General features: G+C 34.8%; 1 protein-coding gene across 2 annotated transcripts in view; it reads right to left on the bottom strand.

The window, feature by feature from the left end:
• GABRA2 (gamma-aminobutyric acid type A receptor subunit alpha2) overlaps nt 1-18,243 on the bottom strand; it is a 57,433-nt gene that overhangs the window by 11,707 nt on the left and 27,483 nt on the right. For both annotated transcript variants that reach the window (XM_058838031.1, XM_058838030.1), the window contains exons 4-7: nt 7,688-7,908; nt 5,238-5,320; nt 2,169-2,312; nt 1,199-1,351 (exon numbers count right to left, since the gene is read on the bottom strand). In XM_058838031.1, the coding sequence (XP_058694014.1) occupies nt 1,199-1,351; nt 2,169-2,312; nt 5,238-5,320; nt 7,688-7,908 (601 nt within the window). The remainder of the gene's footprint in view (nt 1-1,198; nt 1,352-2,168; nt 2,313-5,237; nt 5,321-7,687; nt 7,909-18,243) is intronic.

The following is an 18,243-nucleotide window of genomic DNA, read 5'->3' as shown; positions in this document are numbered from 1 at the left end:
GAAGGCACACATTTCAGGAAGATTATCCCAAGGCCTTGCTATGGATGGAGTACCTTGTTAATAGTGACACAGTAATGAAAAGTGCATTTTAGGAAGACCAGATGTGAGACTTTTTTTGGAGAAATCAATCACACTGTCCTAAATGTAGTGGAGTGGATACAGAAAAGGGCAAAGACAGAGATATAGAAGGATTTGACAGTGTACTTGCAAGGCTGGAAAACACGAGTGTACATTTTCATAATCAAAAATTCACAGAAGATTTTGAAGAAAGACCAAAAAAACTCTGCCTGATAGCTGCCTGGAAAACCATGGTAGAATTTTGGTCCCATTGAAACCACCGACCTCTTTCATCTGACTTCAATAAGGCTCATATTCAAACCTGCAATTTTCAAAATGTTTTGTGTGGCATGTTCTCTACCAGGAGTGACAGCAAATGCTTTGTTGTGCATCATACTTTAATATGCATTTGAGTTTGGCCTATTTTTTGAAGAGTACATGGTGTTTACTGATGACTAATCATACAATTTTATGCAGCATTTTTGATGACTGATTCCACACAGACATTAATTTTATTAAAATTTTTTCTTTAAAAGCAAACAAACTAAATGAACTTGGCTTTGCAAATAAGAAAAACATTTACTTTGAGAAACACCACTTATTGCCCTGCTGAACCTGTCTGCTGCCTAACAGTAGTCTCCAATTTGAATTAGCAAAAAACTGTTGCCCAAAACTCCAGAATAGGATTTCTTTAAAAGAACTTCAGCTTGAAATTTTAACACAAATAGTTTAACAAATTCAAAATTAATTTTCCTAATTTATTATAAATTTAGAGATTTGCTTATCTACCAAGTACCAGAATACCTGGATAATATCAAGGTAAATAAGTTATTTCAGAAGTATATCTAAGTTTACTAAATTTACTTTTTAAATAGAAACATTATTTTTTTCTATTCTGTGATTTTTTTTTCCTCTTAAAAGAATCAATGATATATGAGGACAGTTTGCTTGCATGTACTAATTTCTAGAATCTTTGGGATTCTCAGAAGATGTGCAAGCTGCAGTTGAAAGCTGTTTGGACTAGAAATCATATCACATTCTACAAATGCTTTAACTTGAATGAAAAAGCCCTTTACTTCAGAAGTACTTTCTAGCATCTTCAACAATTGCAAACAGAGCTAATGCTACTCGGTGTACTCACCAAAGACTGTCCTGGCAGGCACAGATTCTCTGTTCAGCCAGAATGACACTTGAGACAGAATGACAGTCATGATGCAGGGGAGGTAAGTTTGAATGACAAAATAACCAATTTTTCTCTTCAAGTGAAAATGAGCCGTCATTACTGTGTATTCACCTAGGTGCCACAAACAAACAAAATACAATGGAACAAAACATTATCATCTTAAAAAAGTCAACTTCTTTGATAAGAGAAAGTTTTCTATATTTATGTGAAACAAATGTTCTAGGGTTATATTGTACCAAAGGTATTTTGCAATAGAAAGCGTCCTATAGATTATAAGAAAGATAATGAGTACAGCTATTTCTGATTCCCACTGTGTTGCATGAAAGATGAGGAACTCTTGTATGCACTGAGAAGTACTTCAGCCTTGAAGGCTTCTGCTCATAATCAACTCTTTGTGTTCACACAACAGCTCTCTGAGAACTTAATCACCATTAGAAGGCACTCGTGGGGCTCCATCACAGCCCAGCCTATGAAGGAAACCAGTCTAGAGTCTGGTAGAATACTCCAGTGCTTAACATCAAAAACATGATGGGAGGGGAACATGGTTGAAACCTGTCTGCTTTACCATTTAATAGACAAAATCTATGTTGTTTACTTGATGTTTATTTATTGTATGTTTACAATGTGAAATTCAACAAATAACCCAGCTCTGGGCTACAAATGTAAGGATTTAACATGGAGCTCCAGGTATAATTTTAGAAAACAGTTGCTGAGGTCAACCTCTGGTGATAGTTAACTGGTGATAGTCACCTCTGCTATCACCAGTTAACTAAAATTTGAAAAAATCAGTGAAGTGCTGTTTTGTGTTACTTGTACAGTACACACCTAATAGATCACATTTTGCAACACTCTTTTTCAGAAGCCTTTAACACCACCTGGAATATGGTTTTCACAGCCAGCCTTTTTCTCCAAAATATCTTCTACTAACCTGTACTTGACTTAACTGTCTCTTTTCCAATTGTTTGGCCTAAAAGATCATACTGATTCAGTCTTGAGCCATCTGGTGCCACTTGCACTGAATCTGAAGCATTGTAAGTCCAAATGTATGTCACTTCTGAAGTTGTGTATGCATCTGTGAGAAACAAGGTAAAATATTTCATCAGCAATTTAAATTAAACAGCATCCATCAAAACTTACAGAATTACAAGAGCTACTTATTTTTCAAATAAAAACTCACTCCAAAGAATTTAAAATTATGTGGTAAAAAATATCTTTGATGGTCTGAAATAGCTTTACTGTAAAGTAAGTGCCTATTGCAGCATGGGAACAGAGCACTCACTTGTGATCTTATTAACCACAATTTATTTCTATTAAACTACTAACAACATCTCTTCTACACTGTTAAAAGTCTTGCCAGAGATTAGATATTATATGTATCCTATAATTTGTGATAAGGCTAATGAAAAGAAGGACAATTTGCAAGATTTAGGACACACAACATTCTAAAAAATTAATTCCTGTATAATTCTGACCTTCCATTGTCTCCAACTTTGGGGGTGTATCACAAGAATTTTATTATTAGTTGAAATCCAGACTTAAATATGGGAAGCCAGCAGTGACAACACTCTGGTACCTTGTCCTGCCTACCCTCGTAAATCTCACTAGTTGCCATTATTTTGGGGGACACAATGACATTAAACAGGCTGCTCTCTCAGTACATTCATGATCAAACATACACTTAACCTGGTCTCTCAAAATAAACTAGTACAAAAGCAAATCAACACTGTACTTTAAACAGCCCTAATGCCTCTCCAGTAAGTAAGAAAAAAAAAATGAGTATGTCCTGAAAGTTTTTCCAGTCTAATATCCTATTAACAAATGGAATATGAAAGGAAAAGGGTAAACCACTGATGGAAGAAGTTGTGTGTTCATTTTGATTGACTGAGACAAGCACAATTAAATCTTACACCATAATTGCAAGTGAAATTAAAAAGTAAAGCATCATTACTGTTGGTCTGCAAACATTTTCACTTGAGAAATCTCTAGAGGCTCAAAAAGTAGCTTCTTCATGCAACTAGCCATAAATTGCATGACTAACAAAATGTAGCAGGTGGGTAGCAAGCAGAGATTTTTAACACTTCCCATCTATCCTTTCAGCTTTCCACAAAAATATCTCTGCTTTGATGCAAACTAGCAGTATGGCAAATTGTTGATTTGTCTCCATTCTCTTCACTGTCAGCTAGACTTTTTGAAAAGAATAAAGAAAAGCAATCTATTAAGCTACAGCTTCTCCCATACATGTTTGGCTTTTCTCTTATATATAAAAAGAGACATTCATACATGCTGATGATCCTCCTAGCAACATAAGATTAGCAGCATATGAAGAGCTGTGACAAATATATACCACTGGCAAACTTGCCTTAGTTAAACCAAAATCCTCAGGATTCCTGCTTATTTTCACCACTATTCATCATTCAGATTCTATCCCAGAATAAAAGCTGAAAAATGCACAGTTGTCTAGAAATGAGTCCTAGGTAAAGAAATAAAATGTGTGTGAAGCCATTCAAAATGAACAGAAATAAGAGTCCCCTGAATGTGCCAAGAAGCTGGAGCACAGGTGACTTTGAGGGAAATGAAAGACACTTTTTTTTTTTAAATCACATTGCTCACATTTAGAATTCCTCTGATTATTAGAAAATCATAGGCAGAGAAAAAAAAGCAAGCTGGTAAGAAAAACAAACAATCAAGACTAAAAAAAAGACAAAAAAGGAAGTGGTTCACACAAAGTGTACTACACCTACTAGCCATAAGGGTCTGTAACCTAAAACTGCTCATGAAGAAAGTAGCCTCTTAGCCTGACTTTCATTATTACAGGAATTTTCAAGTTGTAAGCTACATATGAGTCTTTTTTTCATTCAACACCTTCTAAATCCAACATGCTTCACTGGGCACATATATGTAGATATTATTAGTCAGTAGCCAATTTTGACTAACATCTCTGGTGTTAGTTATTTAGGCTGAATTATGAATTACAGATATAATATTGAGGGGGTGGGAAAAGGCTTCATGATGCAAATCATTCTAATGAACTTTTATCTCCATAACTAAGATTTCCTTCAAGTGCGGACACATCAGAAGTGCAGGCTTCATTTAATTTGCCACAGACTCCAAGGAAAAGGGATATTGGAGCATCATGGCACCGTGCACAGTGGCACAGTGCTGTGACAAGCTTCATGTGGTTAATGACATCCTTAGTGGCAGCATATCCCCTGCTTGGTATTCTGTGGTTGCTACAATTTTTGTATGACAAATTTTGAATGACTTCTGTAAAGTCAGCCAGAATTTATAGGTTTTAAATTGTTTCCTCAAAAAAACAAAACCATTTCCTTTCCTTGGCCCAGCAGAGAATGTAGGCTCCAGCCAAAGGGGAAAAAAAAAAAAAAAAAAAAAAAAAAAAAGAAAGCTTTAATGTACAAAATCCAGGAAATATATATAACAAAAAAGAAGAAGAATGGCTGGAATCTAAGAAAGTGAAATAATGCTGCTGTTAAAAATAATACCTGTGAGGTCAAATTCCACCTGTCTCTAACATGCACATCCACTAAAGAATGAAATTTTTTTTCTCACATAAAGCCATTCATTATTGCCTTCATGGAATAAAAACATTAAAATATCATTAACAATAAAGAGAAACTAAGTTGTCATGATAAATTTTAAAAAAAGCATTCATTGAAGCCTTTGATCTGCTCTCTGTTAATATTACATAGGCTACGTGCATCCAGTTCTGTGTTATGATTTGCACACTGCAATGAAAATAGACCAGGGCAGTGTTGATCAGGTGCAGGGTGTTTGTTGTTAACTGGAGTAATGAAATCTTTAAAAGACACTAGAAGACACAACACTTAAATAGAGAAAAAGAGATTTTGATGTGTCAGGTTACAATTTTTTTTTAAAGTCCCATCTTCTGGTTTAAATTTCTCATGTAACAATTTACTGAAACAAAATTATGCTGAGAAATGTTACTAACCAAAGGCTGTACTTCATATTGTATACTTACAGCTGCCAAATTTCAGTGGGCATGAGTGAGCATCCATAGGGAAATCCTCCAAGTGCATTGGACATTCAGCTTGGACTGTAAGCCTAAAAGGCAAAAAACCTCTATGCATTTAAGTCATTCAGCAAAACAAGAAAATCAGTTCCACAGAGATTAACAGAGTTCATGCCAATTTAGTAGACTGAAATGAAACTTTATATTAAACTAAAAAGAATTTAAACCAGCTTTTACTTCTTCCATTTTATGTGTTCCTTTGAAAGGCATTTACTTATCAAGAATCTATAAAAGCTGACCTCAAAATAATGAACAAAGGTCATTTAAAGAAAAATACAAATTAAGTTATGCCAAGCTGTTAAAACAATAATTTTCTTCTCATAGTATTCTGAAATACATGTGTGCTAATATGGTTTTTAAAGGCTTATTTAAAAAGCATCTAAAATACAATCAGCTTGCCAAAGAACCCTACTCCAGACTTCTGAATTTAATTTTTTTACAGTTTGAATGGAAGATACAGAGAAAAAATATTTGTGTTCTTTCAAAAGATTGCTTCTGCTCATTCTTCATGTTACTAGTGATCATTATTTTTATTTATGTAAAGTGTGACATTATGTTAACAAATCATCCGCTTTTGCTCATTTTGTGAAAAAACCCCAGCAATATCCCAGTATCATATATGGGGATTAGTACAATAGAAAAAATTTAAAACAATTTGAAGAAAGCTTTTCATGGACTTCCCCATTATTTTTAATAAAAAAAAAAAAAAAAGCCAAGAAAAAACCCTATGTTTCTCCTTGCTATCCCATAAGTCTTTTCTGGGTAGAGACTTTTTCTGTATGCCTTTTCTTCCTCTTCATCCAGGCCCAAACATCAGTTACATCCCTCTGTACTCCCAGTGGTTCCAAGTCATTGTATTCTCTGCTATTTTCTCCCAGCCTTCCACCAAAAAATATTTCACATTTCTACTCCTCCATCCCCCAAGAATGTTTATCTGAATTCAAGGGACACCAAGAGATAAGAATCAGCAAACAGCTGAAGACAAAGAACTGCATGAGCCTCTGAAGTAAATCACACAATCATTTTATGTAGACACAATAAAAACAGCTGTTTAAAATCTAGGCAAAACAGTTAGATCAGGGTACACATTAATCTCATACCCTGAGAACCAACAGACTTAGAAGTAGCGAAAATGCTTCATTAATTATAATTAACCTGACCCAGCTTATACTTCATAATGGTTTCAAACAGTATTTCCTACTATTTATAGTATATGATTACTATACCCTTTGGAGGAAGGGAATTTCAGTCAGCTTATACAGATAATTCGCAAACATTGATTTGAGCCAAAGCAAAAATACAACACAGGGGGTTTCAATTTTCTTCAAGCAACCTTTTCTGAATCTCTCCAAGCACTACATCATCCCATGTCATTAGCAGTCAACACCCAATACTTGGGCTAAGGTAAGAGTTTCAGAGCTGTGTAGTAACACTGGGTTTCAGGGATACTGGCATGGCTGTATGGAAAAAGCACCACAGTACATGTTAACTTTGAAGCTCACATTTTCTACCTTGGGCTGGCAATTTTAAGTCAACAGTCATTACAACTTCAATTTATTAAGTATTCTCCAAGAAAAAGAAAAAAACTAAATCAGGGGTTCCTGGACACTTGGATAAAAATTTCTAAAACATTCACATAGGTAACATTATTGCCAAAAGAGTTACCAAAAAAGAAATCACTCTTATAGAAATGCTACTAATATCTGTGTATACCTGATTTTTTTATAATTTTTCTAATAATAGAATAATAGAATAATAATTCTAATAATAGAATATTATATATTCTATTTTTAAGTGAATTTCATACATTTTACCAGCTAAATATTTATCTTAGTTACAAATGATGCACAAATGATGAAAAAAATAAAATTCTAAGTTAAATATTTTAATTAGATGTAAAGAAACACTAATTATGGAGTAAGACATATTTTCTCTTTACCTCTTTCCAAATTCTTGGAAAGAATTTGAGACCTTTTCACCTCTTTATTCTTGCTCTATTTTTTTATTGCCTCTGATCTTAATAAAAAATTTATAGAGGGGCTCACATATTCAATACAATGGCTGCAGTAACAGGCTAAGATCCCACACTATTTTAATCATTCTACGACAGAGTTGGAAAACTCTACCTGAAGCTTTCAAACAACTTTATTCAGGTGTTCAACATCTTCAATACATTATAAAAATATGAAAACTGAGGCACACATGGGAAAACTGATCTAACTCATTGTAAGCCAAGAGACTTTTAACAGATCTGGAAACAAAACATACATTTTTCTAGTTTTCTTTCTTCTTAGAGAGAAATAAAACAAAGGAGATTTCTCCAGAAACCTGATTTAATTGTTCAGTGGAAAAATTACATCAAGAAATTGCTTGAGTAGAGCAGAGAGGAACAGACATACCTCATGGTGTACAACAGCGTCCCGTCGTCCTGGATTCGTAAAAGCTTGTTTGGCATCGTCATGTTATGAGCCACTGACTTCTTCCCATTGTGAAAAAATGTATCTGGGGTCCAGATTTTGCTGGCCATTAGGTTGTTCAGTCGAAGAATGTTCATTGGGCCTTTAAACTTTAATCTCTCATCCTTCCATCTCTGACGGAAGAAAACATCTATCGTGTACTCCTGTAATGGAATAAATATGCTTTGTTTGACACAATGAAACACTAATCTGCTTTCTGAGAACAAAAATAGAAAATTTTTGTTTGCAAAGTTCCCTTGGTAAAATTGTCAAGGGGGAAAAATCATCACAAAAAATTGTATAGTACTGAGAATAATAAACAGGAAATCAATGTATTGAGAGTCTGACATTCCTCTTCATGATTGTTAGCTGTTGTTTTTTTTTCTTTTTTAATTGAACTCTTTCAATATTTAGATTTCTGTATCTGATATACAAAGTATCTGTCACATGGGTAATTTCAGTAAACACAGTAAGGAAGGAAGGTAAGGAAAAAATACACAGGAAGACATTAAAGAGTTCTTTCAGTATCTTCTCCTGTAGAGTAACCCAGCATTTCAAGAGCATGGAGAATGGCTGAACCTGGAAGTAAAGAAACAAGACAACCCATAAAAGGTACAGTATATACAAGCAGAATGATATAAGATTCCTCCAAAGAGGAATGTAAGGCTCTGTAGTGGTATGAATTTTATATAAGTATATAGGTAGGAAACAACAGCTGCTGATTAACAGATGACACATTGTCTGCTGAACCTTAATCTGATGCCTAGTCTTGGGAAGGCAGCACAGTTGGGAAAAAAAAGATGCAAGCAAAAAACAGACTGATGACCTAGAGCAGATGCCTGTGTCAACCAGTTCTGGGTATCCCATCTGGTGGGTTTTGTTGCTGTTTATTTGGTTGCTGGCTGGGGTTAAACCACAACACAGACAAACAAAAAAAATAATTAAACATTGATAATGTAAATTCATCATCTATCTTCAAAATGGAATTGTAAATGGATTTAGTGTTTTGCTTCTGTCAGCACAGTATATAAATTGGATATGGGATATTAAAACTACGTTGGAAGCAAACTGTTCGGCAAATTGGCAAATGCTACCTTGGTGCAATTTTGTTTTGTTGGACAGGTACAAAATATGGCCTCAGTACTTCAAAATATTAGTATGCTGCAACAGTCTGTACTACTGCAATTGCTCTGCATAAACCATTTTCAAGTAAACTACTTTGATTGAATAGGCCTGATAAAATTTAACCAATATAAAATTTTCAAGGGATTTCAATATAAAAGTGACTTCAAGGAACTTATCAGCCTCTATAATTTTCTGCTCCCTTGTGTGCTGATTAACAAGGCTTAAGGTTCTTCTCCATCAATCACACAGTGATACAAAAGGAGTGCTGACTAGTCAGAGACAAGTGACAGCTCCCTTCAGCTCCTTTGGTCTGTGAGCCAGAGATGTGAGGACCTTTTCCAGGTCAGGGCCAGAGGCTAAGGAGAGCATGCAGAATAAAGGAAAGAGAATTTTGTTACGTGAAGGAGCACAACAGAGGCGGGAGAGGAAGCAGTTCTCTTTATAAATGGTGACAAATGCAAAGAGATATTTTGGAAATTATGGATACTTATAAACTAACCTCACAAAAACCAGAAGCTCAGATTTTAGATACACCAAGAGGTTGTACATTAATGTAATAAAATTTTGTCATTTTTCTAATTTAAATTTTAAATATTTTAAATATTAAATAAATATATAAATATTATATATTAAATCAAATTAACATGAATTATATTAACATATATTAATTATATTAATATTTATTATATAAATATAATATATTAAATTAAATTAACATGACAACGCTGAAAATTAATTTGCTTGGTTTTCTTTAATCATATTTTCTATTATCACTAATAATATTTTCGTAAATATATATGTTTTATAGAAAATTATGAACCTCAAAACATGTATTTCTTTGATATACTCGATTTTGTTCAGTACCTCATCACTGTTAGAGAACTGCCTCATAAAAAGTGGTTTGCTCACTTCTCTGTGATAGATCACATTTAATTGTCCTCTTTTGTTTGCTGATTTATATGTTGTTTATTTGTTAAATAACACGTGACTTAAAATCCCATTTACAAATAGCAAGTTACCCATCAGCTCAGTTGCACACCAGGGAAAGTGACAAAATACATAATATCATGGAGGATCAGGAGCAGCAGGGGAGAATATGAAATCTGGATAGAAATACCAAGTAATTAAAGGAAAACAATTGCCCTAAGAGCCTCCTCATGTTTGGGTGTTACCAATAAATCATTTTTATGTTAAGACTGATGTTTGAGGTATAAAGAATTGGGAAGAAAAGCCTGAAGGAATTAAGACTTTGAAATTCCACTGAAATTCAACAGGAGTGAGTGATATGTCCTAAAGGTTCTTTTGAGAAACATCCCTGCACAGAAATTATTAGAATATAAATCTGAACTTTTTTGCAATGTTTCCATCAATAAAGAACTTCAAAGATCCTACTTTTTTACTGTCTTCCAAACATACAGAAAAATAATTGTAAGAGAAATAAAATAGGAAAAAAACCAGCAGCCCTGAAATGCCACTAAATCAAAACAGCAACATTTCACAAAAACCCGCATCTGCTGCATGGCAACAGTTAAGGAAGTAGAATGAGCAGCAGAATGAGCTGCAGAATGAGCTGCAGCCTTGAGAGATCCTACTGAGAAATCTCTGACTGATCCACAGGTAATGGTTAATGGCTCAAACACTGCTAAGGTAATCACCAAAGGACTTTGCCCACTGTGGCAAACTGTACAAAGAAGCAAGTGCTCATCTAAGAGAACTCCCCTCTCTCCCTCCCCCCACTATGCCTCTGTGAATTCCTGGAAATTTGGACAGTAAGTTAAGCCTCTTGATGGGAACTTGAGATAAGATAAAAGTGATATTATTGTCCCATTATCTCAGGTCTAAGGAGAAGTAAACAAGGCTGAGAGGAATGTATCCACAGGAAAAGCCAGCTCAGCAGATGCGCTGAAAATAAGCCCTGGCTGGGTTTGGCAGGGGGAGATCATAGCTGCCAGACTCACTTCTGGGGTCTTCCACAAGAGGACTGCACATGATCCACAGCTGCAACAGATCCATGGCTCTGCAAAGACAGTGCACAACTCCCCTCCCCAGGAGAGGTGTCTGGGCACTCCCATGTAAACCTGAACACATATTAACCCATTGAACTCTATGTTCATGGGCTTCCTCCACCCCTGGCAGATCAAAACTGTGACCATCACTTTGACTAACAAACACTGAAATTACATCAAGTCTTGTTTATATCAGATCATCTCATTTAGAAGATGGAAACAGAATAAACCAAGGTTTGGTGTGAATGGTGACAAACACCTTCTGTTTCCATTTACCACAATAGTAGTAAAATCTCACATAATTCTTAAATAACTTATCTTTCTACAGACTTCTTTGCATTTTTTTCAATGGAAGTATTGGAATCTCAATTTTGTCATTGTTCATTTAAAATTATTATTTAAAGAAAAATACAAACCCCACCTTTGCATCCCAGGGCTATATTCACTGATCCCATGTTCCATTCTGTGCCAAACCTATTCTACCTATGATTATGAATATCCCTACTATGTTTACCATATTAAAAAAATGAAAAAATAGGAAGGTATCGATGTACTTCGAATATAATCAATATGATAAAAAGCTAGTTACAAAAATATGCCACATAAAGATTTTGAGTCTAATTCCTATTCCATATCTTTGATATATACCACTTTGTGGTAAATGCTGTGTAATGTTTACTTTTCAGCCAAGACTAATATTCCATGACAAAGGCAAATCTGGACTCTTGACAAAAATACTCAGATTAATACCCGATACTAATTTCATTCATTCTGCAGATATTCTCCTATGAAAAAGAGCTGCTCTCTCTGGACATGACCTAACCACTCTCCAGTATATAATGAAGTATCTCCACAAATCACAGGAGCATACTTCCAGGTCTTCAGAGGACTCCTGTGCTAATTTCTAGACGAGAAAGTACTTCCTACTGTGTTGTGTCTAAAATGGTGCTTACGCAGTCAGACTTTAACACGGTGCAATTAAACATAATCTTTCAAATATTTATTATACTACCTTACATGAAATTTTAGGTACAGGTGATAAGATCCTTGCTACAGTTTTAAGAGGCGCTTGACTCTCTGCCAGTTCTATGGTCAGAAGAATAAAATGGTGAGGAAATTTCATTCCTCTTTTAATATGCAGTTGGCATTCATAACACTATGCACCATAAAAAAGATGTTAGTATCTCTGGCAGAAGCTTTAACTGACCTGAATATAAGCAATCCTTCCCCACTACATGACAGTCTCCTTTTTTTTTTTTTTTTTTTTTTTTTTTGCTAAGGCCAGATTTGTATGGGAAGAGTTCAACAACAAAAAATGTACTCTCACCCTTTCCAATAATGTTTGGCAAATTCTGGAAGTTTTAGCATCTGGAGTAAAGATGGATGTGTTCCAAATACCTCAAAAATTGTAACTGTCCATTAGTAAGCAGTATTGTCCTGAAGCAGACAGAACATTTTATTAATTACCTTCTGGAACACAGCATTTTGTTTAATGAATAGTTCAAGCCAGAGTACTTCACTCCCTACTTGTAAAGATTTTTCTTAGTCATTTGTCTAAAGTTTATTTGTCTTTTTCCTGACCACCCTTAAAGTCACTAATGGACACACATATATATATATATATATATATATATATATATAACCACACAAACAAATTTTAAATACTGTAAAATATAAAATTTTTGAAATATAAATAAAAAAATTAAAAGCAAGCAAAGGGGAAATGGCATGTATAGCTTTTTAGCTTTTTGAGTCTTTAAGACACTTAGAAATGCTGTGGTTGATACACTGATGAGATAGTTCCAATTCATGGACCTATATCTCTCCTAAGATATATATAGGAACTGCATATTAATATTTATTTTTACATTAGTATAATTTCTTCATTTTAATTCATAAAATGAACATTCTTGTTTTCATATTTGCCTTAAGGAAATGTAATTTTTCTTTTGGATTTGTTTAATAATATTAACAATCCTAGTATGTAACTGGTGCTGCAGAATACTAACATGATTGATATGCATCTAAGCATCAAAATTACTTTCAAGAAAAAAAGAAGTTTAGAGAGAAGATTCAAAAAACAGTAATTAGTCAAAGAAAAATAATCTGCCCAGTATATGCACACTTATTATAACCTGATATTCGTTGGTGTGACAAGTAAAAGTTTGTGGTGCAACTTCTGCAATTCAATTTATTAAACTTGCACACTAGACATTTTCAGTGGTGCTGAAATTAGCCTTGCAGTAGGAGGATCACATCATTAGTTGGTTGTCTTGGTGGTTGTTTCTGTGGGCAGATCTATGCAGGGTGCAGATGGCACACAGAAGGACTAACTCGCTACAACAGCCTGCCTAAGCTACTTCATCATTGCTGCTTGGCTTTACCTAGGCCCACCTACAGACTGGACAAACAATCCATCTCACTTTCTACTTTTCTCTTCTCTAAAAACAAGTATTTGTCACACAATATGAGGACTGAAAGAGTTCTCCTCTGAACCCCCTCAGTGCTTCAATCATAAGCACTGACTACTCAGGCTCTGTACAAGCACCTGTGTATCAACATCAAACCTCACTGCACAGATAAATAAACTGGGTCCATTTCCTCTTCTCCAAAACCTGCCTCCTGATGTGTACATAACACAGAACATAGAAGGAAATAGCAGACAGACAGAAATTCCCTTCAGGTCTTTTGGAGTGTGGCTCTTACACATTAGTGAATAGAATCTTTGAAAATGTTCTGGTGAAGGAGGATTGTGGTTTGAGACTGCACTGTTTGTTATTTTTTATCAAAACACTTAACAGCCCTGTTAAAAACTGAAACACAATCCCATCACTGCATTTCAAAGGAATGTGTATTCATTTTTAAATACATAAGTAATGTCTGCCAGATACATATGACCTTTAATACTATCAAGAATATGTGGAATATTTCCAGGGAATTGCAGCACAATTTTTCTCTATTTGAAGAACTCGTTTCAAGCCTTTTATTTCTGCCTAACCTGTCAACTTCAGTCATTTTTGTCTAAGCATTTAATCTAAACATGAAGTATTAAAAAAAATGTCTGGGAAAAATGTGTTTAACCAGTTTGAATGATAGTGTCTAGGGAAGAGAATGTCTTTCTATTCATATTCATTTATGAAAAGGACCTTCTCTGAATAATTTTCTCTCTGTTTTTTTCTATATACCTGATGTAGAATTACTCTGAATCTAAAAGAAGCACCAAGGAGGGATAAAAGAGTTCTGTAAAAGATACGAATAGGGATTACTTAGAAAAGAGACTACAGGACATTTTTTCTAGTGCTGTCACTGAAAATAAAAACACTTGTCATTGTCCCTTTTTTATTCAGACATGGAGAATGAGCAACCCTGAAACACAGTGGATGGCTGGTGCCAGGAACAGGAATCCAAACAAAGGTACAGAGAGAGCTAATGGCAGTGACAGGCTTGGACACAGCCTCTCACGAATCAATCTCCAATATTGATCCACTTGCATGAATGTTGCATGAAGGAAAAAGTCTTCCAAACAGAATAAAAGGACAGAAACTCTGAAAGAGATCATGTTAGACATTCTCATCAACATTTCAGTGTGGATTTAACTTGCAAAGGCAATTACCTGAGCCAAAAAAAAAAGAGAATAAAGCAACAAGCTTATTGACTTTTCAGAAACATATCAATTACAAAAACACAACCTAGATGTTCCTCAATGCTCCCCACAAATCCAAAAAGTCAAAGTGTATTTATCATTTCTCTTACTCTTTATTCTTCTCTTACTGAGTTCAAATAACTACATAAAAGTAATTGCAGCACTCTTTTTTAATCTTTTTGGAAAAAAAAATCATCTTGATGTATTCCCTTATTCTCTCCAGACTTCTGTACCATACCAGCTCTGTAATGCTTCCCTTAAGGAATTCTAGCTAATAATTGGACTCAGAATTGGAAACAGAACTAAAAATAAGTTGCATAGGAAAAAAAAACCAAAAAAAATTCTGAAACACAAACTGAAGTGAGGAAATCTAAAAAATAGCCAGAATAAAAGAAACAGGGTTCCAAGTTCAGTCACTATCTCTAAAGAACTATCCTCAGTTGTAGTGATGAATGCTCTAACAACCCTTCTGATTATTTCTGTATTTGACTTTCAGTCTTCACTGAAAATTTCTATTCTGTCTGTATTTGAAAAATCAGAAACACTTACTGACATTTCAGTTGAAAACTGACAAGATGGAAGAGTGTGTAGTGATGAAATGTCCCTGTTCCTTGACTTCAAAGTGAAAAATGGGAAGTATATCATCAAGAAACCAGGAAAAACTGTTGTTTACAAACTACTTGGGGACAAAGGTGTAACCACAGTAAACAAAACTCCCCAATAACAATGAAAATCTAAGACTCCAAGTTGAAATACAAAAGTTTCAGAAAGCTTCTTAGTTTTAATATTCTAGCTAAGCTGATTTAAGTCCTGCCACCTACTAACCGTGTGTTGTAGGAAAGGAGGAAAGACTGTTCCCAGTGACAATCAGAAAGACTGTTCCAAGGCAAAATTTGATAAACCTTGGCAAACCCTTCTTCACACCAGATCTTATATAAAGGGTATCAGCACCTACATAATCTTTCTTACACAAAATAACTATTGCTTGAGGAGTAAATAGCAATAGTTTCATTTCTCATTTATTGTGTACATATTTTTTTTCAGTTGTGGACAGCAGCACTTACTATGTCTATAGCTATGGGGGAAATTTTTGGAGCCAAAGTGTCAGGAGAGCTTGGAAAGACATCAAGTCTGAGAAAAAGAGTTAAAAATACATTGCTTTCAGTGATGAAATTCAAGTTAGCAGCATGTAGATTTATAATGATGGTACAGTCTACCAGATTTCAAATAATTAATTTTTAAAAGCAGAAAAATAATCAGGTTAAATGTTCAATCCTTTTTAGCCTACAAATTCAACTGACTTCATCCTTTACCTCTGCATTTTCAAATATTAAACATTTTAATTTCATGATAAATGCTTTAATTAGCCTCTGTAATAATAATTCAGTCCTATAACTCTTCAGAAAATTAAGAGCTGCTTTGTTTTTAAGTTGTTCTGTTCAATTTTTCATTTGTTTGCTTTTCTAAACAATGAAGCTTTTCTTCTCTCGGGCTAATGTCAAAATAAATTTGTATCACTGATTGGGTTGGAAGCCTATAAGGCATAGTATCACAATACTGAACTTGAACATTTCTGAGAAATAACAGCTCAAAAAGACAGAGGAGTGAAAGTAAAATCTGTTTAAACCCATGTTTTTCTTTGCCTTCCTTGATTCTCACTAGTTTGCAAAAGGAAGTGGAAAATTCTTATATATTGGCTCCACATATTTGACATTAAATAGAGTGGTTGACATACAATAGCTTTTCTTTGACACAAGTCATATAGATACCCAAATATTTTTGTTCGTTTGAAGCACAGTTTGCAACAGACTCCAGGCCAAGAGTGAACAGATTTGGTAGCTGACTATTTTAGTCATAACAGAGAGTAGCATCTTTTGAACTTAGTCAAAATGTTAATCCCCTACAAGGACCAACTGTTTTTGACTTTTAACACATTCGGAGAAAAATCTCAGCCTCGGCTTCTACTTCCTGAATTTATCAATGGCAATTTCAGCTAGCTTAACATCAGTCAAAGATCAAATTCCCCTGGACATAATTATTTTTTGGCAAAGTCATGATACGGGAAAAATACAGTGAATGTGAATAAAAACCCATATTCTAGCAATCATACCAAGTCATAGATCATACACCATACTATATTCCTACTAATGGGAACTGCTAGTGAGGAAAACAGAAACCTCATGCATCCATTAGCAATTCAATAACAAATATTAGAATTACATTTTATCAACTTTGTGAATCAATACTATGTGAGAACTGCGTCCTTAGCTCCAATCCATCCATCACTGCCTGTGTGCAGTGATATTCATATATCCATATTCTAAATGCATATTAAACATCTCCCATGTCCGTGAGTCCCCCTCCTGTTTTCAAAAACCTCTTCTTCTAGCACCATTATTCTTCACAAGATACCAACCAAGGAGGAGAACACAAACTGGAAAATAGATAATGCAAAGGGATGCAGACACACCTGATGATTTTATTACTATAAGAAACCCCAGTGGAAGGAATCCTAAGGGCAAAAATAATCACGAGAGTTTGGGGCAACAGCAGTGTTCAGCCTAAATACCTCATGTGACTGAGGGCCTCACCATTCACATTGTGACAGCAGAGGACTTCAGGGGCTGGGACCCAACCTTCCTGGAAAAATCTGTGTTTAGCATCCTCTAAAATTCTGGAGGACATGGGCAAGAGTCAAACTTATTCTTCCAATGAAGCCTTTTAAGGAAAAAATTTTAGAAAATGTTAATATCCCAGAGTTTCCAAGATTTACAGAAGAAAATATCAATGAATCCTCTGTATAATAGTTCACATTATTGATTCAGTCATGCAGGTCCTGAATGAAAAAGTACTCATGGTTAAAACTCTAATGTCACCTTCATGTTTGACAGAATATGTGGTGGTTTGGAAGCTGCTATTTCAAAACTCACATGTTGGAATTTTCTAATTGACTGCTCATACATTTCAAAATTATTTTATAATTATCAACAGAACAAGCTAAATTAACCCTGAAGCTTGTAGTAATAAGAATTAAACTGCTCTTATTTATCTATCTACTTATCTGCAAATAAACCTACCCATTAGAGGAACAGCTGCCGTTCTGATGCGCTGCGCTCTGCTTTGATTAACAGTTCTGCATGGATCTGTTATAGCTGAAGCACCAAAGGACCTGACCCCTCGCTGCACTGCCTATATGTCCATGCAAATAGGCACCCAGAGTTCCCCATACATTTATCCATTGATGTCAAAAGTGTGTTGGGAGCGAGGGAATAGGCTCAGGGAGCTTTTCATTACATTTCCATTTAAGCATAGAGGACTTGCACAGCCTTGGGTAAGTCTCCTTGTGCCTCAATACCCATCTTTAAAAGTGGTTTAATATCACCTCCCTGTTACGCAGGACTATCATAAATGCAAGACTTTACCACTCTAAATAATGAGATACTAGACCAACAAGGTCAAGATGTTCATATCATCTTTGTACATAGCTGTAGATACCTTTTTTACAAAATTATTATCAAAATAAGAACAATTTCATAAACCTAAAATCATTAGAATAAAACACCTCAAGACAATCAGCAACGTGTACAGTAGTAAAAACAAAAGTCTATTTCTCCTATGAAATGGCCTTTCATATGAAGCCTTACTAGTGTACTCATAACTATCAAAAAAGAGCTTGAAAGCTGAATCTATCCCAGACAAAAAACAAACACAAAACCCCACCAGAA

The sequence above is a fragment of the Poecile atricapillus genome, chromosome 4, assembly GCF_030490865.1.
Source record: "Poecile atricapillus isolate bPoeAtr1 chromosome 4, bPoeAtr1.hap1, whole genome shotgun sequence".
Taxonomy (NCBI): Eukaryota; Metazoa; Chordata; class Aves; order Passeriformes; family Paridae; genus Poecile; species Poecile atricapillus.
The sequence above is the reverse complement of the archived record's forward strand: the minus strand, read 5'-3'. Positions and strand labels throughout refer to the sequence as shown.